Source organism: Drosophila subpulchrella, unplaced genomic scaffold, assembly GCF_014743375.2.
Source record: "Drosophila subpulchrella strain 33 F10 #4 breed RU33 unplaced genomic scaffold, RU_Dsub_v1.1 Primary Assembly Seq8, whole genome shotgun sequence".
Classification (NCBI taxonomy): Eukaryota; Metazoa; Arthropoda; class Insecta; order Diptera; family Drosophilidae; genus Drosophila; species Drosophila subpulchrella.
The window spans coordinates 11,277-38,837 of NW_023665715.1; the positions used below are offsets into that span (position 1 = coordinate 11,277).

The 27,561-nt window shown below is 42.8% G+C and overlaps 2 protein-coding genes across 5 annotated transcripts in view; both read left to right on the plus strand.

Annotated features, from left to right (window-relative positions):
- The first annotated feature begins 514 nt into the window (after positions 1-514).
- LOC119562645 (hemicentin-2-like) overlaps positions 515-27,561 on the plus strand; it is a 75,132-nt gene continuing 48,085 nt past the window's right edge. For all 4 annotated transcript variants that reach the window (XM_037875870.1, XM_037875872.1, XM_037875874.1 and 1 more), the window contains exon 1: positions 515-1,750. In XM_037875870.1, coding sequence (XP_037731798.1) covers positions 1,612-1,750 — 139 coding nt within the window. In that variant the 5' untranslated portion in view covers positions 515-1,611. The remainder of the gene's footprint in view (positions 1,751-27,561) is intronic.
- Positions 26,168-26,951, plus strand: LOC119562642. Its single transcript, XM_037875868.1, has 3 exons — positions 26,168-26,200; positions 26,387-26,515; positions 26,571-26,951. Exons 1-3 carry the CDS (start codon positions 26,168-26,170, stop codon positions 26,949-26,951), a joined length of 543 nt encoding a protein of 180 aa, XP_037731796.1.

Here is a 27,561-nt window from a genome sequence, read left to right on the forward strand (position 1 = left end):
ATATACTTAGCATAGGGCTTAATAATAAGCCTCTTTTACCAGAATATGCTCTTAGTTTTTTTTGATAATTAAATAAGAGTTATTTGTATACTTCTTTTGTAAACTTCTTAGATCATATTTAAAAAAATTTTAATTACTTACTTAATTACTAAAGTTCAAAGGTATTTAATCACAGTCATTTTTTAGTTTTTGTATTTTTCCACTATAAAAAAAAAATGTCTTTCAAATTATTAAAGTTATTTTATGACTCATAAAAACAGGTAAAAATAGCGATAAAAATTAGAACTTTATAAAAAAAAGTTTTAAATTTTACGACCCTTAAAAATATATCCATCTAAATTTGATTCATTTACAGTTTATATAATGGGAAAATATAATAAGGAAAGTCTTAATTTTTACGACCCCTAATATAAATATGCCATCTTAACTCGATTTCTGTACAGGTTATGTAACAGGATTATCGAAAACCATGCAAACTAACATGATATTGTTCTGTTTATCTCTTTTCAGTTTTATGAAGAAGATGCGAAGGCCCGACTCCTGACAGAGTCCAGACCCAGATCCCCAGTCCAGTTGCGAGTCCTTGGGAGGGACTGCGATCTGATTTGCAGGATTGAGCAGGGCGAGCGATAACCATAACCGGAATAGCGGCCAAAGCAATTTGAATTCGTGCATGCAGCGCAGGGAGCTAGAAAGAGAGCGCTGCTGTGTACACACTCCATCTCTGTCCGTTTCCGGTCGCCTGCATCAGTGTGAGTGCGTGTCCGTGTTCGAGCTGTGTGTGTGTGCGTGTGTATTTCGTGTAAATAAATGCAATGCAAAAGGGGAAACAGAAATAGCAACACCAGAAGAAACAGGAATAACAAGCGAAATGGCAAAAAGTGCAGTTAAGCGTGGAAATTGCATTAAAAATTGAGCAAAAAATTGCGAAAACAAAAAGTGGCGAAAAGACAAAAAACGGAACAAACAAAGACGCAAAGCGAAACGCCGGAGTTAACGAGCGCTAAAAGGCAAAAAAATCTGGAAAAAAAAGAAATTCAAGCAGACAGTCAGACAGAAACACAAAATAAAAGAATAAAGTTTTGATTGAAATTTTCATTGTGCTTTCATCCTTTCTGGATTGTGTAAATTTCTGATTAAGCCACACGACACCCTCAACAAAACTCGTGGCGCGAAAAGTAAAATAATATACCCCCCACGCAACACAATTCGATCTATCGAAACTTGGCAGCAAATATCAAATATCGAAGAACTTTTTCCGTAATCGAGCAACAAAGCAATTTGGCAGTTCGTGTTTCATTATTTTTGTCATGACAGTTCGGGCCTACGTTTTGCTATATTTTTTATTGTTTATGCACAGCAAGATCGCCGCCTGCGGTTGCCCTGGCCATAAACAATCCAACTGACTGATACACAAAATTGAGCTGTGAACACTGAAATTCGAGTGCGAGTACGAGTGAGTCGGGCAGGAAAAGTCAAAGTCAGCAGGCAGCAGGCAGCAGTTGGAACTGGTAGTCACACCCCACCTAACGTCCACACAAAACACCCCGAGAACTCGGGTCGTTGACAAAGTAACGCATTTAGTGATAAGGGCCAAACGACTTTGGCGAAATGAGCAGCCAGAACACCAGGAGCACCAGGATCGAAGGGGGCCCCAGGAGCAGGAGGAGCACAAGGACGAGCAGCGGCAGCACGGAGATGGGCCAACTATTGCTCCTTATCGGCATGGCAGTCGCATCATGTTTGCCGGGTAAGTGTCAACAGCAGTCCCTTCCCCTGTCCCTGTCTCCTGTTTCCTGTTAGTCCTTCCCGGACTTATCAGCCCCGGAATTAATGCAAATATTTAACGTGCTTTTTTATGGATTTGTCGTCGTCATGCGGCTCACTTCATTCATCTCCCCGCCCTTCCTAAAGACTTCAGCCTACATCCTTCGAGGTCCTGTCATAATAACGAGCAGTGTGGAGCCGGGGAGAGCAGCTCCTGCTCTCCACTTGACATGACTTGTAAATGGCTTTCGATTAAGTTGTCACATTAGCATTAATCTCGAGCTTCGAGCAGCAGCCATCTTCGAGCTCATTGAAGTTCAATCAAGTTGTCTGGCTTTTCCCATCCCTCTATTTTTTCCATCTCCCCTTAAGAGTAAGAAACGTGCTAATGAGCCGTGAGCTGATGAGTTCACTCTCTTTTTAAGCATTTTCCCAAGGTTTTTCGAGGTGATCTAGGTCAGACGAGGAGATCTACGTATAGGGTTACTCCTCACTCGCGTGTAATTGAAATATAATTACTCGCCTGAAAGCCGCTTAAGTCGTTCAGCCTTTAAACTCATATATATTCATCATTTCATTAACAATTCATGCATTTTACAGCATCGCTGGTGAATTTAAAATGAGTGCGAACGGCAATCGTTTTAATAAATATTGCTGCTTGTTATGAATATGCATTCGCCATTATCCCGAATGTTGTTTCCTCACAGGCGTAATCCGATAATCGTATGGGATCGGAAAGTGGGGCTTAAGGCGATTACCGAAACCAATTGGTTTTAAATTTAAGAGGGCAGTCCATCATTGTGATGCCCCTTTCGATTTGTTTGGGCCTTCTAATCTAAATGACGAATTTAGTGCCAAGTTCACATGGGGATTACGTATACGCAGCGTGGGCACACACCCATAAAAACATTGGGGCTACGTAAATGATAGTTTTCTAGGTTTGTTTTTGGGTATTTCTATTTTTTATTTATCCATCACAGATCAGCAGATGGGACCGGGGTTTGTCATTTGATTTCGGTCGCACGGTTCAAAGTCCCTTTCATTTTATTTGGCCTTGTTGCAGTTTGATTCGCAATATTTTCATTTCCATTTACAGCAGCAAATTCGGGGCTCTATTTGTGTTTAGTCTTTGCTCTCTATTTGTATTGTTTTGCTAATTCGAACCATTTGAAATGTTTTTGGTTCCGAGGGGGGCTTTGTTTGTGTTTACCCAGTGAGCATTTCTAATATTGCTGTTTGTGTTTGCCTTGGCTCCTCTAATTCGGCACCGAAAATAGTTAATGCGAAATTAATTTCCGAATTGAACAGAGGCTATAAATAAAACATTCACTTCGATTGGAACGAGCTTTTCCTTTCATGCTCTCCGCTTTTATGGCAGCGACAAAAATTGGTCTCAATAAAAATTTACGTTTCATAAAATTTATTATGTATGCAACGCAAGGGGGGGGGGGGGGGTCCATGGGGGTCAAATCAAAGCGGGAATGACCGAAAAACAACAAGGAAATGAACGACTTTATATGCAGGATAATGGTCAGGACATCATGGTGGCAAGTATTTCTCACGTATGTGAGTTTCTGTGTGTGTGTGCTTGTGGCACTCAAGCAGGCGGAAATTTATTACGACCCTGAAAGTGAGTGTGTGTGTGTGTGCGGTAGTAGATCTGATCGGATTGGACAATCCTTGCCCCATTCTGCCACTTGAACTTCGGACAACTATTCGGTTTTATTCGAAATCATTGACCAAATTCTTAAGTAATCAAACTGAAAGTTTCCCTCTATCTCAACTGTGCCCGATAAGAGCTTTCCACTCGCCCAGATAAATACAAATCATGCAAACTGGCCAAAAAAGCAGCTGAGTAAAAAAGTTCAACATGACTTTTCAATTTTGGAATGTGTTTAATGGGCTCTGGGGTGTACGGCGGATCCGTATCGCCACTCTGCCATGTGTGTGTGTGTGCAAACAGCTGACTGTTAATGGAAATTGGTGCCATATCACTCGTTCCCCATAAACTGGCAAAAGTTTAGATCGAAAAAAGTTAAGCTCCTAGCAGGCAACTTGGGGGAGGCAACTTTTAATGGCCCACTAAAATAATGAAAGTAAAGACCTAATCAAACCAGTTTCAGGTAACGCAGGTTCAGGTCAATCGATATTGTGCAAAAATAGTATATGAACAAGGTTGGGACTCAGCAGAAATCGAATACGACGAATAACTAAATAGGGATATTATTATTATTATGAATACCGCTTAATAAAAGTGAAACTTTATAGGTAAAAGTAATATGTTATAGGTAATTAAGTTTGGCTTTTGGAAGGGAAAGTCAGAAATCCCAAACCTACTTAAATAAATCGTTGTCACGTGTGTGTAACAATTAAAGAAAATCGCGACCTGCAGAATTACGTGAGGAACAAAGCGGAAAATATGGGAAAAATTGTCGCCGGCGGTTGCCAAGGAACAGGGCACGTAATGAAAATATTGCGCGGATGTAAGTGTACATATATCCTGGTGAGGTGGGTGTGGTGTTACACACAGTATATATGGTTTGTAAATCAGGGCCAAATCCAAAGGCGTTTGTATGAGACGCCTGATTGCAAACAGCTTCCTGTTGCGGCACGCGCCTAATGAAATAAGAGAACGCAGCATTTCGGGCTGAATTGAGGATGCAGATGAGAGTAGGGAATAGCATGGAATGGTATCCTGGCATCGAGACAACCAGGACAGCAAGGACAACAGCACACCGGCTGCTTAATCCGCAAACAAAGCAAGTGTATAGAGGGCTCCCAGCGGACGTGGCGCGGCATGTGTCCTGTCATCGATTTCCCAGCTTTCTGCTCCTCAAGGACCAAAGCATATTTTCGCCTAGCAAAATTATGCACAAATTTTTCAACCGTAGCTGTGCTTCTGGGTGTGTGTGTGTGTGTGTGAGAGAGTATCTGTGTGTTGGCAAACAAAGTCGGGCAAATATGTGCATGCACACACATCCACAGGAGGTGCGGGTAGTGGAACCCCCCGGGTTGGTAAAGCCTTTCTAATGCAAAATAAGCCAAAAAACAAAGCAAAGGCCAAGGGAAGCAGCTATCCAGCTGCCAGTCATGGTCTCATCTAACTCATATCCCTTCTTCACCTTTAAATTTGGTATTCTACAAATGGAATTCAAGCGGGGTTTTTAAATCATTATTTTATTATTTATTTTTTATCGATAAGCAATGTGGCATAAAGAAACATGGTTAAATGTTAATGAAGTTTGTAAGCCCTGTTTTCTATTTTTATGGATATGCCGCTTGCTTTCTATAATAGAAATTATATTCATATTATTTTATTTTCGTGAACTATTTTAAGAAAAGTTTAACAGTTGCTCTAAAGCACAAATCCAACAACAAAATACACTTAAATGGAGATATTTTTCTACGTCTTCCCACTACATGGTCCAATTTTATTGTGCTCTGCTAAATTTATGCTTTAGTTTTATATTGATGAATTTATGGGGGTCCTTGAACTTAAATTATATGTTTTTATTATTATTTAGGTACATTTTTAAAAAAGTACATGTCATAAAAATATGTGATTAAGACTAAAGAAAGTTAGTATACCATTCCTTCTTTTCAATCCATTTTATTTTATTTTTTAAAATTATTTTCACAAAAGATAAATAATAATGCTGCAAATCCTTAAATAAAACTGGAGTGTCAAGACTTTTTCTCCGTGTCCCCATTGCTTTTCCCAATTTTACTGTGCCCTGCTAAATTTCGCACAGATTTAGGATTTTTCCAGCTGCATTTGAAGTCAAGTTGAGTTGTTGTGATGTGTTTTTACGGGTTTCATGGCCAAGGGGTAGCCAACGCTGGAGGGTAGTTCCAACCCCATTGGCAAGGGAGCTGGGGGTCACGGTCGTGTTCCCTGCTGCCTGTTCCCCTGCCCACTCCCCCCGACACCCCATGAACTGAAAGTCTTTTGGCAGCAAACAACATTCATTATGCATGCATTTTAAATTGTAAATTTCACTACCTTGCATTCAGAAAAAACCCCTGGCCACCCGGTTGTGCTGCCAAAATGGATTTGGTGGCAGCCACAGCTCCTGTTCCGGCTTTTCGGCTCCTCGTTCCGGCTAAGATGCTGTCAGCTTTGGGCAGGGCTAAGACCCACTGATGCGCTTGATGAGCTTTTGGCCATATTGTTTGAATTTTTACCAACTCGCAGGCTTAGACCGCCTTGGCGTAAGCCCCTTGTTCCGCTCTTTATCCTTTTGTTGGCACTTGGCTAGAATAATACTGCCAAATTGAATTGTGTCAGCAAGGGAATAAATCAAAAACTTTCTACCGGTTAATCGGTTTAACTTCTTGTACACATTTTCCCATTAGAAGACCAAGTTTATTTGTTAATGAGTTGATCATTTTCATGCACCTAACCGAGTGCTTGAGTTAATTTGATTAAATTAGTTGCTCCATCGGCATTCCGACAACAAATTGTGGCCATTTAAAGTGGCCCTAAAACTTCAAACTGCTTAGAAAGTATTATGTGAGCAGCCAGCCAAATTGAATATCTCCTTTCAAAATTGCCATGACAACTGAGCGGTGGGGGATTGGAAAAGGAAATTCGAGAGCCAGAGCCACCGAAAAGTTTGTGGCGCCTCAAAACTTTTGTCTGTATGTGAGGCATTGGATTTTGGGGCATAGATCAAAAACGCAAAAGGGGTTTAGGTTAGGGGCTCAAACGGGGTCTGATGGCGATGATGGAGATGACGATAATGGGCATTCAGGCAAGTAGGCAAATCCGAAGGAAGGCAGGGATTGGAACCCAGAACTCCGCACTCCGGACCCCAAACTACCGACTCCCGACAGGTTGCCATTGTTGGCAAGTGGCAACAAAGTCAGGCAAACAAAATCCGGCCAGAGGAGATATATCTGTGTCTATGGACTCCGGACTCGGGACTCCTTTCTCCTTCCTCTTACACACATGCCAAAGCCTTTTGGGTCAAAAACTTTTCAAATACCTAATCCCCATGCCAGTGGTAAGAGTATGGGGTAGCAAAAACGGAGGCTTAGGTCTCCGTTTCAACCTGATTATAAATAGAAAATTGTGAGCTTTCTTGGGGGTCAACCGTATGTGTGTGTGTTGGCCAAGTCCTGAACGGTTTCGCCCATAAGTCTGTCCTCTAAGCTGATTCTCAGCTCTATTAATAGCTGATTGGCTCGGCCGAGCTGCACCTGTCATATTGATTCGGTTATGACAGCGGGCGTATGCCACCTGATCCCTGCCCAAAAGACTAAGTGGAAAACCCTGTTGTTGCCTTATGTTTCCACCGGAAAAGCTTAAAGAGTTTTTTACGACCATGCTGTTTTACCTTTCGGTATTTTGGCAAAAGTTTTTGGCCATTCCCAAAATGAGCCAGCTCTCGCATGCGTCTTTCGACCGAGCAGAGGAAATCTATTTGGGGAAATTCCAACTATTTGGCGTGCTGAACCGGCCCGCCCAAAAGCCAGTGTAAATTGTTGTCGGCAGCCACATGAAAGAGAGGACTTAGATAATTGAAACTGCGAGCGGTTGCCCCAGCAATGCCCGACCGAACTTTACCCCGCAGTATCAGTAAAAATTAACGACGCTTTCCCGCTTTTCTCCCTTTGCGTTGCGCCAAAAGTTGGCGTAGATAAGGCCAAAACAACAAAGTGGTAACTGGAAATTGGTAAGCCAGCTGAACGGGGCATACACGGAAAGAAAACACATTGTGACTATGTAAAGCCAGAAAAAGTTAGAAAGGGGAAAGGTCTTGTTCAAAAAATTTTGATTTAGGAACCCCTTCTTACTTTTTCGAAAATAAACTTTCTTAAAATCAAGACGAATGTTCTCTTAAATAGAAAACCGAAAACCGACATATAGAGAGAGACTTTTAAGAGAGAATATGGTTTGTTTTTCTGAGTGTATAGCCCAATCTGCTTTAGAAATATGAAAAAATGATAGAAGAATAGGTGATATTCAACTTCAATGAACATAATTCGTACTAAATTCATTGTTTTTCGTATACATTAAAAGAGCCAAGATAATACCCTGCATATCGATCCTAATCTGTTATTTTTCCGTGTAGCTCGTAAAGCTAGACCCAATCGATATTGCCCTACGTCGCGTCACGTCACAGCCAAGCGAAAGCAAATAAATCACAATATCTTGTGGCAGCGGACAAGTCGCCAGTCGCTTGAGGTGAGTCCTTGACCACAGGATACGGGATACAGGATACGTGGGTGGAGGAGTGGCAGTATCGGGGCGGAAGGCAGCGCGTCAAGTTATCAAATGATTTATTTACGAGCCCGCCAGGCAAACAAACAAGCCCGTGAGGAGTATGAATTTCCAGGGGGCAGGGACAATTTGCCGAAACGACTAAAGCGTGCCAAGTGTGGAGAAAATGTCGCAGGCAAGTTCAAAACTCTTGAACCCCGGATGTTGGCCAAGAATTATAGCCGAAAAGTGGACTTCAGGCTGAGTCCTTAAATGGGACACTTAAAGCGCGAGGCTTTTAATAAACATGTCACACAAATCGATTCGAAACCAATAGCCAGATGATGCCCCTCCTTTGCTGTCTATCTACTGATTGTCCGCCTGTCACAGCGGCATATTTCACAAATGAAATTTAATCATTTTAAAAGCCATTCAAAATTGACAAAAAGGACAACTGGTGGCCAGGACCCTGCCTCCTTCTAAATCCCTGCCTTTGCAGCCAGCCTCTTCATGTTTATGAATATAAATTAAGATGTCCGCCTCGCCCGCCTCCCACACATTAATTCATTTACCTGCCGCTGAGAGAGTCTTAAATTGAAAAAGTAATTCAGGGCCCACTGCCAGGACCACCCAACGCCCCATAGCCCACATCCCACATCCCACATCCTACAAGCCAACAGCCAACGCAATTTGCGGCAGAAACCACAGAAATTTATGTTTTAGCCAGGTGAGCGTTTGGAGGAGCTGCGATTCGAGTGCGAGTCGAGCGCGCGCACATACAATAATTTTCAATTTAAAGGTAATTTTAACCCGCACACACATACACCCATAGAAGGACTGAAACAGCAGCAGCCAAAAGCATTTCGGCCATAATTTAACTTACAACAAGTTTCAATAAGCCATAGGTGGAAGCCCCCTTTTGGCCACCTGGCTGCGTCCTGCTTCCTTCCTTTCACTTCCACATCCACTTTTACCTCCACTTGCACTTATGTGTGTGTGTGTTGCCAAAGTGGATTTAGCCATAAAATGGCAATGTGCCGCAGCAGCGACTACGACGAAAAAGCACAACAAAGTTAAATGCAGTTGATTTTTGTTGCCCTCGGCTACTCGGCGAAATAGCCAGGCGAGGCGAAGGAGATTTTTGAAGTAACCGCAATTCATATTTCATACAGCCGTTGGCCATAAAAAGGGCTGAAAGGAGCAAACGACTGGAATAGCGTGAAGAAAATGAAAATGAAAATGAAAATGGGAGGGAAAATGACGCAAGACGAAGGAGGACACAGGAGACCTTAGCCCCCGCCCGACTTCGCTTGACTCCTTTTTGCACCGCCAGTCGCCACGCGAGGATCTCGTGGGTTAAGCGAAGGAGCAAAGGTGGTGCAAAGTGTTTGCAAAGTAATTTCCGTTTCCTGCTCGCCTCGAGTGGCAGGTGAAGCTCCGCTCCGCTCCTTTCCCCTTGAATTCCTCCCCTTCCTACAGAAGGGCTAAAGGAAGGCTTACGCCTGGCACGCTCATTAAATTGCCGTTTCAGCACATGCATAAACAGACCGAACAGCTTCATGTACTTGTCACCCCTGACCAAACCGCACTAAGCACCTAAACCACCTGGAGCAGCCAAGAGCACCCATCGCCATCTGCACCACCCAAACACCACCAGTGGTGCATGGCCATCCCACTTGGACACTTTAATCCCAAACGGCACTCAGACGGCGAACGGCGACGTAAGTCCATAAAATCCAGAAGCGGAAGCGAATGCGCTGCATGTGAAGTGCATTCGAAACGTGCTTCTCGACAGGATTTCGGGTTTGAAAACCATTTAAATGCCGGTTGAAATTCAGACACAACAAGACCGCCTCCATGCAGTCCCGAAAATCAATAGCCCCAAAGCGGAGAAGCTAACTGGGCCAAACGAATGGGGAACCGAAAAATTATTTTCCAACTAACAAGAGATAGAGCGTTAAAGACTGGTCAAATTAAAAGGGTAATCGTTGAGAAGCAGATATCTATTTTTTAATAAGCTAGCTTCTGTTTTAACTTAGTTCTATAAAGTGATGGTTTGGGAAATCGAAAATAATCATTGAGGGGGCTATAAAAATCCCAAGGTTTGCGAAGTAACTTTTAACTGTCTGAAAGAATGCAGTAAGTTAAGGATTGAATGAATTCGATGCACATCTGAGTTGAAAATATATTAATGCATACTTTTAGGTACCTAAAATCATATCTAAAAGTGATTGTACTGTAGTGAATTTGGTTTTTATATATTTACTTCCCTTGTGAACATTTTGTCATATGATTACTAGCATTCTATGAGTATTTTCGGCCAATAATTAAATAGCTAAGTTTAAATGGAAAATATCTTTTACTAACAAATGTATTCAAACTAGTATTTCTTAAGTATTCTATTTCATGTTAAGAGTTTTCACGTTTAACATCTTAAAGCAAGTCACAAAAACCTATCGAGTGTGAGAAATGGCAGCTCGCTTGTATAACATCTGTCCCACCAACGATCGATACATTTAGCCGTGTAGCTTTGCGTTATCCAATCAAACAGGAATCAGCCACATCAAAAAGTCGTTTGAGAAAAGTTGTATTATTTTTTTTTTAGCCCCACAAAGAGGTCGTTTGATTATGCAATTATAGGGGTATTTTGAGGGGCCAGGAAACGCGGGTCAAAGAATCGGTGTAAAAAATAAACTTGTTTGTCAGGAACAGGCAACAGCCGGAAGTGGCAGGGATCGCATTCAGTTAATTTGATTATGCGGCCAAACAAAAGTAATCATAATAATCCGAAAATAATAATGGAAACGAAAGGCAACAAACAAACAGTGGTGGCAGCGGCAAAAACTCCATTAACTCATAACTATTAACAACTACAGCAACCGACAACTCGTAAACAACGGCCCAACTTATAATGGACACATGTACAGGGCAGTGGCCCAAACACACCGCACACACACAGATAGAGCTACAAAACCGCATTACACACACTGGCACAGGCACACGGGCACACGCACACTGGCGCAGGCTTACAACCACAGGCTCATTATCCTTTTTAATAAAGCTTATCAATGCCAGGACATGCGAGCTGCCAACAGCAGCAGCGGCAGCAGGACGACCAGTTGGCCAGCCAATTATCCCGACTCACACTCTCACTCACACTCGCGCACACTATCCTGGCCAAAGGATCCTGTGACAAGACTCCTCCGGTGACAAGAACAACGAACAGCCAACTGGCAGCAACAACATTAACAATGCCAGCGACAACAACGACAGTGAGAAACAACCAACAACGAACAACGATGAGAACGACAAACAGTAAATTCAAAGATAATTTATTATAGCGACACCTGTAATTACCATGAGCCATAAAATAATACCCACATGCATCTTCCACAGAAAATGGGGAGGTGTGTGTGTCTCCCAGCAGAGATTAATTGTGGACTCCAATGGCAGGGGGGCCTCCCCTTTTTTCGTGTGTGCCTGCCATCTTAATCAGGACACACACGGAAAACTAAATATGAAATTGCCACATTTTATTGTGTTGCGGCAACAATGTTGTGGGGCCAAGCACACACATAAACGCTCACTTTTCACTCGACCTATCAAAAATCATGTCAATCCTGTTTAGGTTGTTCTTACAGAATGCTCTTTAAAAAGAAAAGACTTATTAATAAGATCAAGACCTTTAAATTACATGTTAGTAACTTACTTTAACCCCAATATGCTTAGCTTAAGAGATTTATAAATTGCACTCAAAGATATTATGTATTTTTTTATTAAAGATTTTATGGGTTTATATTTACTGAGTATTATCTGGTATTAAAAAAAATTTCTTTTAAGTGTTCATTTTATTTTACAAAAACTTTGTTTTTTAGCATTCTTTTTCAGTTCTATAAAATATTATGAAAGCTAACAATAGTTCAAATTTGTATACTAAAGAAAAATGTATTAATTCATAACAAGGATGTTTTTTTTGCTTCGTTATAGTTGCAAACATTGCAACACTTTTATTCGTAATACAGTTCTTAGGGTATTCCCTGTGCTGCTCACCTAAGCTTGCGAAATCCCCTTTAGTTTTTTATTGTTTCTGCCCCGAGCTGGCAACACTTTAATCTTGTTCAGCGCTCCGCAACACACGCACACGTACATATTTTATATTTATGCCCGTGTTTGTCTGACTGTCTCTCTAACTCAGTGACTGGCAACCCCCCCCCCCTTTTGTGGCATAGCCCCCATTGCCCCCGCCCATGGATCCCGAGAATTCCGTGACTCCCGTGACTTGTAGGTATTTTGTGGTCGTCGGTGCGGCATGAAACTAACAACAAACAGCAGTTGTGGGAACACAGGGCGAATACTTTCTTTCGCACAATACGCTTATCCTTTCGCATCCGGTAACTCCCCCCAGGACCCCTAAACCACCGATCCTGTGGAAACCACCCACCCCATCCTTGATTGATGTGCTTTTGGCCTGGCTTTAGCCTTACTATGGCGCGGTTTCTCATTTTATTGCTTGTCGCTTTTTGTTTCGTTTTGGCCTTTTGTCTACGGTTAGGTTGTACTCCGTCCCTCATCCTTCGTCCTTCGTCCTTTATCCTTCGTGCTGCCCTCCGTTTTCGTGAGCCGTTGCGCAGTGCAAGTTGCCGTAATCACATACGTCAGAAATTATGTTCTTTCGCCATTTGAAATGACAACAATTTCCTCCTGCAGTCGTGTCACGTCACTTGGTGGCCCTTTGGGTGTGAGAAATCTTTTCAGCTGAAAAGCGTTGCAGGTGTATCCGGTGCCACTATCAACCGACTGTCTGCCCGGATATCTTTTTAATTACACTAAAACGTGCCGAGTCCCCCCGAATGGAGGTCACTTGGGCTAACGAGCGCCAGTCGCACTCCCTGAAAATATATCCTTCCTTCCTGAACAAGGACCCATCCGTCACACGTGCAAAACGGGGTGATGGCGATGGTGATGGTGGTGGCAAACAAACAAAAAAAAAATTCCAGGAGTAGGACACACTAATCCGATTAGTTTGGGCTGACATTTTGTGCCTGCAAAGTGCAGCCGGTCCCCAAAAGGATCCTCCGGCTCATTCATTCATTTCATTCAAATGTGACAAGCCGACAAAATCCACAAAAAAAATAAAAACCAAAAGGAAAAGTCCCAGGCCAGACAACAAAAGTGGAATAATTAAAAACAACGAAAAAGCGTGAAAGCGGAGAAATAAATTTATCCCGGCAAACATGACTCCGAAAATGGGTCGACATGGAAACTAGATTTGCCCAGACATTTTGATGGCAATTTTTGTGCATCCTGTTGGAGTCTGTGCGAGATGAAAGGAAGTGCAGAATGCACCCGACCATATAGCCGCCTTATAGACGTGCTCCATTCATTTTGCCCCGCTTTATGGCCGGGCACTTAAGCGACAACCTTTCCTTCATCTCGCCCAAGAGCGGGTATTTTTATCACATCATATTTTATTTTAACGGCAATAAAGCGTAATTTAATGAGCCTATAAAATGAAAATACATTAGAGGGCGATCTCAGTCAGCATCCTGGAGGGTTCCTTGTTAGAAAAGGGACTACCTGCGTCGCTACCGCCGTCATCTTGTGGGCCATCTGTCAGCGCGGCTCATTTTTATGCCAAATTAAATGTCTTTCAACTCGACCGAGATTTTCCCCTGCTTAGAACAAGGGGAAAGGAAAAGTTCACAGGAAGAAAAAGTCTGAAAATAGCCCATAAGTATCAGGAAATAAAACTTTATATTGTTTTTAAATTTTATTTCAAAAAGACCATAATGATTTTTATTTTAAAGCTTCCAATTTTTTTTACTTCTCTCCAAAAAATATAAAAGTAGTAAACAAAGTAAATATTAATACCATATATAAAAGAGCTCTTTCTTGAAGATATTTTTTTGAATACCTTTCTAAAAGATTTATTTATTATTAACCATTCTTTACAACAAACTTCCTTGTATTTCTTCAAGAAACCTCACATATTTTGTTCGTATAAAACTGAGCTTTAAAGTTATTATAGCTGCTCAAATACAACGACCAACTTTGTTTTCTGTGTGGGAGGACATTTATTTAGCGACGACGCTTCGCTTCGCCTCTGCGATTCCATTTCTTATACAATTTTCGCTGTCTAGCATATTACACATACGCCCCATATCTCTCTTGCTTACCGAGTCTCTTGGCCCGGTCTCCAAGTTCGCCATCCTTGGGCCTGGCTCGTGCCAGCCAGTTGGCCAAGAAGTTATATACCATGCCATACCCCCAATCTTAGCCCCGTTTTGCATGTCTGGAAACAGTTCAGTGCCTGATATTCCGACTGCGACTATTTATTCGCTGTCTTCGTTACATGGCATGACATTGACTTTTATTTAAATGATTTCTCTCCACTGCAGGCCCCTTGGATTGGGTTCGGGGATTGGGCGGGTAGTTCGAGGAATCCTTGAATGGCAATAGACTGCTGTGCTCTTTCCTTCAGCTGTTTGTTTTCGCCTGGCAGCCATTGTGCTTGTTGACTGAATGCAAGTTGTAATAAATATTGCAGCCGTTCCAGTTCCACTTCCTTGGCTCACTGCTTCCTTTCGCTATAAATATTTGTTAGCCGTTTACTTTGCCATTGCTGATTTGTGATATCTGGTGGAAAATGTTTCCAGCTCTATTTCTGCAACTCCAGCTGCAACTCCAGTTGCTAATACATTAAGCATTGTGCAGCATTCAAAGGCAAATTGATATCATAAATATGGACATGTCCTATTCCTGCCAGCGAGCCGGCTCTTAAGTATGCAACACATTTGCAATGAATTCATATTAATTACCCCGATAAGAGCAGCCCATCCCCCAAAAAACTTCCCCTGCCAAAACCCATTTCAGTATGAAAACGACATAAATTTGGCTGAAATGCAAAATCGATTGCATTTCGCAACATTTGCCTGGGGTTGGGCATTTGCGATGAGCACGGAGCATAATGCAGGCCCACATGGACATACGTGTATGGTATATTTTGTGTAATCAGAGCAGCAGCACACAATACTACAAAATAAATTTTTAATTAACACAAATTTCGAAACTAATAAATTGGCACAATGTAGAATCGAACGGACAGTAGTGACATGCAATGAGGCCTTAATAATTTAGCCAAAAACACTGGGGGCGAGGGTCCTACGTAGCTACATTGTTTGTTCAGCGGGCGCAAAATTGATTTGACGCCGGCGGGCAAACAAGGAGCAGAACATTGTTATTATGCAATTACAAGGCGGCCCAGAGTTAATGCACTGGATGATTATTAAAATATTTTCAAGCCCCTCGACAAACACAGACAGGCGCGGTCCTCTCGTGTGTACATTTCACATAACAAATCATGTACAAACAATGTCACAGCAACACCTACAAAAGGGGGTTTTCCAGCTCTAACCTTTCAGTTTGGCCAGCAAATATTTGCACACACACACAGTGGGTTTGTGGGGTGGAAAATGGCCGGAAACCGCTGCTAAACGCTAGCGGATGTGGGTGAGCGGGTGATAGAGGGGTAGGGGTTGGGACGCAACAAGCGAGCTGCTGGCCAAAAACTTTGCCAATTAAACCAGAACCACTTAACCCAAAGTGATAACCCGAATGCCCCAAGCAAATCATGGCAGCGCCAGGAAGTAGCAGCGCGTTTCCATTGGCAGCGGGGCAATTCTCCCACCAATTAACTGGCAGGATAGCAGAATGGCTGACTGCCTGCCTGGCAGGACCTTATTCTATTAACCATGGTGCAAAACCTTCGAGCGGGCCGCAGTTTACGCTCAGTTAGCCCCGGGCAGCTCATAAACAATTTAAAATGTCATACATGGCGTATGCGCAACGCCATCGCTTGCGCGTGCCAATTAAATAGTAGGTTAGGAATTATTTAAGCCCCACAAGGAGCAGCGGCAAAAGGAGCAGCAGGAGGGCGACCTCAAGAAGGCGAGTCGTAAACAAGGCCACCACACCCACACCCACTTTACGAGCTTGGGCGAAATACGTAAAGTTGTTTTTACGGCACCCACGACTACGTTGCGACGCATGAATGACATACAAGCCGGGTATCCTTGTGTATCCCTGTGTATCCCTGTGTGTGTGCTTGTGGTATCAGTGGCCAAGTAATTAAGCAAAGTACAATTTCGTACCATTAAGTAATTTCACTCCATTCATTGACCGACTGGCCAATGCCCACACCCCCATTGTTGTTGTTAATTTATCGCCGGAGCAAATGGACTTTCTGGCCAAGCAAAAGCGAGTGCATAATGCCCCCGCAGCCCACGCTGCGTATGTGTAATGTGCTGGCTCATTTACGTGTTCGTTTCGCCTGCTATTAAAAGGGATTTCTGGCCAAGAGCAAAGGCAAAGCGAAAAGCTTATGCTCCAACGCGGCTTCTATTTAACATGTGGTCCACCTGTCTACCCCTGCTTTCCCCTCCTTTCAGCAAATGTCAGCCGTAAAGTGTGCTACAGTAGGTCAGATGTTATCCTTTTTGTTTTGGCCGCTTTTGGGTGGGTGGAGGAGCTGTGTTTATGGTCGGTTAAGTCAGTAAGTAAATTTTAATGCTCTTTTCGGTTAGTTTATCTTTGCCTTATTAATGTCTTCTGGGGGGCAAAAGTGCAAAAGATTATGCGAGAAGTAAAAGAAGAGAAAGAAACTTCGATATGCATTTCGGCAGACAAACAAACTTCTCGTCCTTAGACAACAAGAAATAACAATAAAGGCATGGCGAGAGCCCCAAAAAAGGAAAGCCCACGTCCTGTCTATTTGCCGGGGCTCCATGTTGTTTGTCCCCACTCAGCAGGTTCCGATTCCTATTCCTATTCCGATTCCGATGCCCCACAATTGGCCAAATGCCATGCCAACAAAGGAGAGGCCAAGCAAAACACACAGAGGGACGAACAGAAAAATGAAAACCAGTGCCGCAACCGCCAGTTGGTAACTGCCAACTGAAAGAGTAGCAACCACATGCACACACAATGCAAATGTGGCCAAGAACAGTGCAGAGTGTAGATGGCTAGATGGAGTCGGTTGCCGGATTAGCCAAGTGTCCTGCATGTAAATCGAAAAGTAGTTCATGTTGATCGGCATTTGATTCGGCCTACAAATTGCCGACAAGCGGTGCAATAAGACCTCTGGTAAGATGTTTCTAAGCCAAATGATTCCTCAACTCCGAACATGCGTATGCACATAAATAATGCTGCAGATGTTGAGACGGAAAAATTTATGAGCATCGAAAATAACAGAATGCCGGGCAACGACCGACATAAATTAAACTCTCTGGCAGCCAGGACATTTCTGCCTCAGTTGCACAAATTAATTTTATCGGAAAATGTTAAAAGTCAGCAAAAAATAAACAACCAAAACGAAATTCAAATCAAATTAAATTCCATGTCAAATGCAAGGCTGCTAGCGAAATGGAAATGGAAATGGCCAAGGGAACGAACCTGGCAAATGCACCGCACATTGTGGCCAGTGGCTCCAACTGGGATCCGTCCAATCAGGGGACATCGACTCCTCCAGACTAGGACTCTCCCATTCGGACTCCTACTCCCCCAGCATGTGTGTGACAAGCTGATGAATAATGTCGCCCCGGTTCTCGAGGTCCTCGTCCTCGCAAAACTTTCTCCTCCAATGCAGAGTCCTGCCAAAAGGGTCAGGGCTGAAACAAGGGCCAAACTAACTTCTATACATTTAAAATGTTTTTCAATAAAACTTTACCGTGCTGCAATTGTTTTTGCCATCTCGCACTGCTCTTATTTTCCTCGCGACTCCACTTCGCCTTCAACAAGATGTCGCAGCTTCAGTCTCACTTTTACACTTGAAAAAAGCAATCAAAGGGGCACCTTTAAAAAGGTTTTTTAACAACCTTAACATTATATTTCTTACTTATAAAAACTTATAAAATATACACCCAGAGAAATATAAATAAAATATAAAATCAGACATTTTTGCGAGAGGAAGCGTTCTTGAAATGAGATGAAAGTAGTCTCTTTTTTATTTATTAAGGGGAAAGTAAGCGCTTCGACTTCATCCCGGTTTCGAAAATGTAAGATTGATTGTGGAGAATGGTTCTGAGAACGATTTTATTTATTTATATTTTTTTCGTTAGGTTTTTCCCCGTGCAGTGCTCAGCTGTCAGTTCAATTGTTTTGCACTTGAAGGGCAATTTGTCTTAGCAGCGGAGAGAAAAGCCAGGCGACTGCTTACAATGCATTTCCGGCACGGAGCCCGTCTGAGTGCCACACACGAGTGCATAATCCTTTTAAATACAACTTGACTGCGACGAGTCCTTGCCGAGAACTAGAATACGACATGCACTCTGAAGGACTTGTGCACTCGAGGACTTGTTGGCTTAGTTTCCAGCCATCCTGCCATCCGTAGGCAAAATCCCCATGTGCGGCATGAAATGGAATCTGCGAAATCGGGACAATCAATTGAAATTAACATTTAATTAGGCGGAGAAATGCCAGCCCGTACTCGCGGTCCAGTCCGCCTTTGCCTTGGGCCATTCAAAAGCCATTTTACGCCAAAGGACATTAACAATTTTATGACAGAGTGCGCAGCAGACCGAGGCCGGCCAGGACATAAAACGAGACAAACAATGCGAGCCAAATGTCCACCCAATAAAAGGCAGTTGGCTGTGAAAAGCGGGCATTTAAAACTTGATAAGTAATTAAAACAGGGCGTGGAAACGGACTAGATCCCTCATCCCCCATCCCATAACCCCCAGTTAGGGGATATCTCTGGACAGCAGAGGGCCATAAAGAATATGATTGAGGTGCGTTCTGGCGTCGAGCAGCCACAAAGTTGTTAAGTATAAAGTTGCCGCCGGGGGCCAGACCGTAAAGTAAGGAGCTGCAAAAGGACATCGGATCGTGGTGCGAGCGACTTGTCAGACATGGCTAAATAAAACATGAAAACTATGTGACAAAATGACACAAACGCACTCGCTCGGAGGATGGGGTTGGGGATAAGGATAAGGATATGGTGGGAAAGGCTTACACTAAGAATGTCAAGAAAATAAAAATAATACAAGTAATGCTAACAACAAACTGTGACATACAAATAAAAAAAAGAGTCCGTAGGAGAGGGATGGATTTAGCAAAGCCAACGAAGTGAGCTCGCGAACGAAATGTCCCATAAAAACTGGAAAAAATATAGGAAGGGGTACAGGGGGACTTGTTCCACTCACTTCTTCCAAAGGCAAACTATTAACAGAGCGCCAAAGTGAGAAAGTTGGGGGGGGGGGGGGGGTAAATCGGGTGGCCAAAGAGAGAGAGTTAAACTAGGTGAAAGCCGCACAGAACGACATCGTTGACAAAGGCAACTGGGGACTGAGCAGCGGAGAAAGTCGGGGAAAGTCGGGGAAAAGGTAACGCTAAAAATGCCAAAAAGTGAGGACATGAACGGGGTGAACGGGTATCCATGTGAACACATACTAACACTAACGTGCGAGGGATGCCTTTTATGTGCATGGAAGCCATTTGTAGTTTATTGTTAGCTGTGTGTGTGTAGCGTTATCACTTTGGGCCCTGTCTATGAACAGCAGCCGTCGAGTCGGCCATAAAATATTATTTTATGATCTGCGGTCGTTGCTCCTTGAAGGAGATTTTCGTTTCCGAATTTGTTGCAATAAGTTGGGTAGTATAAGAAAAAAGTGGGCTAACAAATCTGACCCATATCCCACGCATCCCATCGGAATAAAGATTCCGGCTTAAGTCAACTGAGCTCACACGTGAATCTTCCATTCGTTGCTGAAGCTCAAGTTGGTTTCTACGTGACAGCATTTTGGAACCGAGTGTTAGCAGCGGGTGCACTCGTAATACCCCCGGTTTCCCCACTTTTTGTTTGCCATTTTCATTTGCTGCTCTTGTTGTTTTTCACCGGCAAATATTTGCCTGGACTCCGCTTAGTCGGTGCACTTGCACCTGCATCCAGCATCCTTCATCTCCGTCTGCAATTCGCCTGAAGTGACATCTCGAGGTTGAACCACTTGCCTGACCCTTTTCCGCCCCACAACTGCTTTTATTAAGTGGCAACAACGAAAGCGGTGCGTATGCGTAATATTTAATTGCCTTGTTACACTCGTTGTCTGTGTGCCTTGGTTTTACACAACCACTCCGCAGTTCCGTCCATAATGCCAATCAAAAGTCAATGCTATAAGCATTCAATTGTTTGCCGCCGCACACTCGCACACCCACACCCACACCCACACCATCGTGCAGGCGCTCACACGCACGTTCAAGGACCCCCGGGCACATGATTCATGTGTATGAATTTTTACCACGCTTACACGTACAATTTATATACCCTTGATGGACGAACAGTTTTGACAACTTTGGGAGTAGGTTTGGTTGAGCTCGAAATGGTAAAAATGTGGCAATAAAAATTAACGAGATATATTTTCTTGCTTCATTTTTATTCGGTTAATGATTGCATTTATAAATTAATATAGGTAATTTTAGCTTTCAAAGCTTACATTCTTTTTAAATGCCTATAGGTGTAATTCTAGGTGTATTAATGTATGAGGTGAATAAATTCATTGTAGTTATGAGCTTAAAATATATTGTTGCATACTTTTAGACACTTGATTTTTGTATCTAGTTATTTTTATTCGGTTAAAGATTGCATTTATAAATTAATATTGGTAATTTTAGTTTTCAAAGCTTACATTCTTTTTAAATGCCGATAAGTGTAATTCTAAGTGTCTTAAAGTATGAGGTGAATAAATTCATTGTAGTTATGAGCTTAAAATATTTTGTTGCATACTTTTAGACACTTGATTTTTGTATCTAGTTGATTATTTACTATTTATGTTAATATGGACTGCCTTTGATTACTTAGATAAGATTGTAATTTTTTAAAGGAAACCAACATCCTGGTACCCTTAAAAGAGTATTGCATCTTCGTTTTCAATTTGTCGCCTTGCCGCTTCGTCCTTTTTCACTTTACTGATTTTACCAATCATTTTCGCGAATGCGCCACCGAGAACAAAGCCATCCGAGGCCGACCCCCCTTTCTCCTTCCAGCACCCCCTACCAATTTCATCCTGGGCCGCCACTTCCGTCGCCGACATCGTGCAAACAAATGCGCATAAAAATCCATTATTTTAGCAAACACAACACGCACACACACTCTGCACCCCTGCACCATCCCCCTCCCACACCCTTTTACAATCCCAATGCAGTGGCGTGCAGTAAGGGGGGCCAGCTACAAGCAATTTTTTCCTGTGCACCAAATAAATATAAAAGCGTTGAAACGAAAACATTTTGGAACAATATAAAAATTGCAAAAACGAGCGCTCTTGGACTTTGTGGGTGGATGGGGATGGGAAGGGGGTAGGGAAAGGTACAATCTGGGGTCAAGGGTTGAGAAGGAGGAGGAGGAGGGGGCGGCGTTTATTGGCAACAGTGTTGCTATTTGTGTAAACGACTCGTAAAATTTTATGTTGAAGCTGCTTCCTTGTAGTGGCTCTGGTTTTTTTTTAGCACTCGCTGCGTTATTCCCAACCCCTTGCTGCCCTTTAATTTTTCGGTGGTCAACACATGTACGTGGTAAGGGTTAAGGGGTAAGGGTTAAGGGGTCAGGGGTCAGCCTACAATTGAGCTGCATGGCGGTTTGCATACTTTCGGGCTGCGTTGCGATGGGAAAAATGGGTAAAATGGCGCAAATGATGGCAAACACTGATTACAATTATGCGGGGGGAGGCGGAAAATGAAGGTGTGTCTGTCTGTGTGTCCGTGTATCTGTGTGTGTGTGTGGGCTTATCTGGCCCGATCCTTCTGCCACCATTTTCTTTTCAATTTGTTTTGTTGTCAGTTGCAGCAAAACTGACATCTATTTTATGTTGCAGCTGCATTTCAATTTTGTCATGCCCCATCCCCATCGCCTGGAACCAAATGGTTTTGGAATGGAATACATGTAAATATTGGATATTGATTGCATTTCGCTTCGCCTGCCAACTTGTCAATGTCAACATGGTGGCCAAAGGGGGAGGGGCCGTGGGAAATCGTTGGGTCCGGGAAATGCGTGATAGATCGCTCAACAATGGCGCCAGCGGAAAAGTGGAAAACTTTTATTGAAATTCATTAGTCGAGCGCTGAAAAAGTTTGCATATTTACTTCCGTCCCTGTCATATAATTTCCCGTATTTTTTATCGAATTTAATGAAGTGCAACTGACATGGCTGCTGGGTGTCTCCATTTGGCTGTAATTATGAGTGGCACACTCGCCGAAAATGTGCAACTATCACCGGGAATCTCTCGAAATTGGGTGTAACCTATATAGCTATATATATACAGGTAGTTTGGTGGGTAAGGCACCGGAGCAAAGATTTAATTTGCTGATGAAGTTCGCTTGTCTGCAGCTTGCTACCCAATTCCCTGCTATGCAAATAGCCAAATGTAGTACCTGGCAAATATGTTCCACATGGCCGAAATGCTCGAGAGCTGAGGGCCCAGCGATGTTTGCTCTCTAGCTGCCGTGTCCCAAATTAGAAACAAATTTGTTTAATTCAATAAAAAAGTTGATTAAAAGCAATGCAGGCGAATGAGACACACAGAAGTAGAGCTGGCAATTAACCTGCCCTGCTGAAAAAACAAAATACAAGCCAATATCTAACGTTTTTCCGGCAGCCAAATGAAATTGCTTTAATTTCGAATTCCTGAAGTGGGACCACCTAAGCAAAAACCCCATGCAACCGAAAACATCAGCAAAAACTATCTGTCTGTGGCTTACTTATCATTTCGTATACAAACAGGGAAAAGCGGGTAATTTTGTTATTTTTTGGCTGTTGGTTTCTGGTTACGATTGCGTACGAAAGTACAACTTTTCCGCTGCATATATTTGTTATATCGGTGGGGCGCCCAAATGTCTGCGTGCCAGGAGGAAATGGCAATGGTTTAATCTTGTTTGCCACGAGTGGAAATATGGCCAGGGGGCAAGGGTTAAAAATTAATGACCCGTTCCGCGTACCGATACAGTTACCCAGCACACAAATGTTGTCAAAGGCATCAAAGTGCCTGCCCACACACACTCGCACCCCCACACACACACCCACACACACACACGTATCCTGTGCAGGGAGCGTTTCCAATTAAGCCAATCGAGCTGCAAAAAGCCATCCACGAGCGGAAAAAGGACGTGGTAGGGGTTGGGGCAGAGGAAGCGGAAAGGGCGCGTAATTAAAATTTAATTTGCGCCCAAAATTAGACTATGAAATTTCAATAAGGCTCTTTGGATGTTTGGGAGCAAAAGAGCAAATATTGTGCTGCCAAAAAAAAAAATGCTTACAAAGTACATTAGTTAAATTTTGCAACGAAAATTTCTTTGATTAAACGCAGCCAAGTGGATGAGGAGCTCAAAGGAAGAGTCTACACTAGTAAAAATAGTATTCAGGCAACGTTGCATCATTATAAATAACTTTTTGGACTTAACATGTAAAGATCTTAATTAATTCCATGAGGAATTGAACTGAGGAATTAAACTTAAGGAATCTTTCTTATTTAGTTAGTAGAAGAATAGATAGAATTAAAATCATTTTGTTTGCCTTTTAATCAGATTTTTACAGAAATTGTAGTATTTTATGGTCATATGACACTGGATTTAATTTTAAAAAGTTATGGCTACCTTGTTGGGTTTTTATTTTATTATAACTTTTATTAATTTAAATCATATATGTTTAGTTGAATAACTTGGTTAACATTGTCACATGGCCTTTATCATTATGAGAACCGACTAAACACGTTTTCTCATACTTGCAAATCGAAACCCCCGAAGTGAACTTAGTTTTTAACAGTGCACCCAAAGCTTCAATAAATAACCAAGTCTCTGCTAAGCAGCCAAGATACAAGACAAACATGGCGACACATCCGCCCGTCTGCCCCTTGTTCTACACTCTCTTGGCAATCTGCGCGCATAAATTGTCAAAACGAAGTGTTTGGATTAAGCCGGGAGTTGTGCTTGTGGCGACCCAGAGACCACGAGACCATGACCTCTCTTGGCCGCACTAGTTTGGCTGGGAGTGCACCACCCAACCACCAGCCATCCACCTGCTGGCCAATTTATTTATACGCATTTAAAACTGATTTATGTGCGGGGGGGCGAAGACGACAGCTTCCCGCCCCTCCCCTCCTTTTGGCTAGCAACCACGTGAGTTGCGTCTTTAATTTAGCTGCCAACCAAATCCCACCACTTTCCCCCTTTTTGGCCTGGCCAACCACGACGTTCGCCACAAATGCATTTTCAATGGAATTTCTCACTTGCCAACGTGTGTTCAGCTCTAGGAGCTCTACTTTCTCGTGAGCTGCCAACGATTTATGTGCCATGTCCTGGCGTTTCGCACCCGCCCCCGAATCCTGAGTCCTGAATTCAGAAACCCCTCCCTCTCTATTCTCTATCCAACGAAGTTCCTTCGCTTAAAGTCGGACTTACCTTAAATCTGTTTTGGCACAATAAATAAATACCCACACTCCGGTGGGCCCTTTTTTGCACGGATGCCAGGCAACCGGGCCAAAATAAGCTTTACATGGCGCACACTCTGGCAAAATCTGTTATCGCATTAACAATTTCCTACTAATTTCGACACACAACCATGGTTCGCTTGGTGGCGGGGGGAAGATCCTGTAGATATAATTAAATTGCGTGCAAAACTAACCAGCACTTGGGGTGGGAAAAATGTCAGGAAGGCCACTAGAAATAGTTAATACTCTTTTTAATAAAATGAGATATACAATTTGACTAAATACCAAAGAAAGACTCAAAAACATTTTTAAATAATAAACATTTTCTTATAAAATAAGATGATAATAGTTATATAACATTTGTTGCTACTTTCTTAAGTTAAAATGTTATTTATTTCTTTTAGTATGCATACAAATTAACCCACATATTTAATGTACCGAACAGAAAGAGTAAACCACATAAGCATAATAATTTCATTAAGAAACAGGACCTTGCCGGGCAACAAAAATCAGAAACAGAAAACCTAATATTCCCCACTTGTGCTTAAGTAATAAGGCTGGAAAAAGTCCCCAAGCGGGAAAACACAACTGATTCACGTTCGTTTGCCTGTCGGCATAGGGCTTAAATATTTGCCCAGTCATTTATTCACAAAAATCTTCATTATACATAAACATGTTATTTATACAGCCATCGGCGACTCACAAAGCGAACTAAGCTGCTTTCCATACCCACAGACACTGGGCGAAAAGGGGGGTGCAAGCGACAAGGACACGCAACAATGCAGAATGCGGAGTAGGGGGGTTGGCAGGGCCAAGGCCTCAACTTAAGTCCTTGCACATCAACTCAATTGATGACCCTTTGGCAGTTTAACTGCCTCAACATCGCTTAATGTGCACTCCATCAACATAAATCACTCATACGTCACGTTAAACACGCTCAAACTTCAAATGACGTGTATTTAAAAGGGTAGAGAGGGTAGTAGAGGGGGCGACAGGGCCCATGGCCATGGCCATAAATTAATTAAGCCTGAACGCCGCTCTCTCGAAGGTCCAAGTTCGCGGCCCCGCCTCCTTTCGCTGGCCCGCCCCCTTAAGCTGCAATTAAACTGTAAAAGCGAAAAGCGAACGGACCGCCAGCAACAGCAAATTACAACCATTTACAATTAATTTGAACAACACGCCGCCATGCAAATGGCGTGCCATGGCTCATAACTTCCAATGGCCACCGAAAAACCCACACGCCGACGCACTCCTTGGGCCATTAAAAAGGGACCAAGGCGAGCGACGTGCAAATACTCAATTAGCATATCAATAAATCAAGAAAAGAGTGTTGCTGCTGCTCCGCCTTCTTTTCTTCGACCCTTGCCCTTCGCTGGGGTAATCAAAATTTAGTTAACAACGCCAAACAATTTATTAACTGACGGCGGGCCAAGCCGTTCGACCTTGAGGCGGGCAACGTGACGTATACGTAATCTGATGGCGTGCCAAGCCAATTAATCAAGACGTCCTGCGGCGTGGCCGTATTGGATTGCACTTTTGTCAGAGGGACACACATCGATGTTTCATAACTCGGCGGAGGTGTGAGCGTTTTACCACCACAGGTATCAGATGGTGGCGTCAAAAAAAAGTGATTAATATCAATAATTAATTTCATTCTGGTCTATTAAGCGTATTTTGATTGCCTCTCATTTGCAAATGGAATCAGTTTTATGCGTCAGTTTAGCTTGAAATGTCACCTAGATTGCTGGTATTTGCTGTTTTTGTGAGTAGGATAAAAATGGGGACATAGGAAGTTTCTTAAAGAGCTTTCTTTATAACATAGCTGCTGTTCAGGTACTTTTCCATGATGAACTGCGAAATAGATTGCAAATTGTATAGAAAAAGAGCTGCAGTATGTGAGAAAAAAAGTTTAGAGATATAGCCAACTACTTTACACATATCCTGCCAGAATCTATCGATCAGATGCTGTCTGCTAACACGTCCCAGCTTGGACAAAGGCAATGCCGAGTGCAGAAAGAGCCTCAACTTGCCAACCCATCGAAAGTTCAACTTTGCCGAGCTCTATACGATAAATATGGTGAGCTAATAAGTAAATCAAGTATCAAATATCCTTATCTGATCTTAACTGATAGTGCATTGAGGAGTGCAACTATATAACCTCCGGCTACATTGAAATCGATCCACCCTATCGCCTGGATCTGGCCAATATCCGCATTAACCTGAAGAGCATTGCACCCCAGCCGCAGGAGAAGTCGATTGCCTTCCTCTTAGATGCATATCGGAAATGCGAGGTGTTCCGATCCTCCCACGGTGGACGATTCACCCTCCATCTGCCGGATGTTGAGTTCATCGAGGAACCCTGCAACCCCTTCTCCCTGCAGATTACCATATGTCTCCGCATCCATGCCATGCAAAAGTGCCCTAGTCAATTCTATGTGGACAGCCAGGAGTGTCGCCTGGCCAGGGAGTACTTCACCCAGTGCGTCGGCGATATTGAAGCCAATCTCGTCTAGGCATCAACCTGCGACTCTGCGAAAGTTCCACGGGGTATCCTTTTTGAAAACTTCAATTGGAACCTGCTAAAAAGTGTTGAGAAATAAAAGAAAAAGTCATAAAAGTCGCAGATGAAATATGGCAATTTGGCTGTCGAGTCCTTGGTGTGGGTGATTCTGCTCCTGGCTGCAGTGCCACAACTGCAAATTGAATCACACTCACACAGGAACACACACAGGACCTGCTCGCATGTCAATGTCCTCTGCTGACTTTGCATAACTTCGTCTGCCGCTGCAAGCTCCCTTTTCCCCGCAGCAGTCCCTCTTCCACTATTTAAACTTGTTAGTTTTTTGACACTTTTTTTAACACATGCACATTACTTGTAACACGAAGGAGGGTATGCCAGTTTGTGAATTAGTTGGTTCTGAGATTTGTAATTTAGGGGATGACATAAACAGACTTGAAGAGGATATAACGCTTTTAATCAGGCACCGAATGTTAGCATTATTTGTGACTTTATTTTAATTATATTTAGACACTTAAACAAAACAAAAACCCATTATAATATCTTCTTTCATTCCCCGTTTTCTACTACTAAAAAATTTTACATTGACCTCAGATCAGATAATA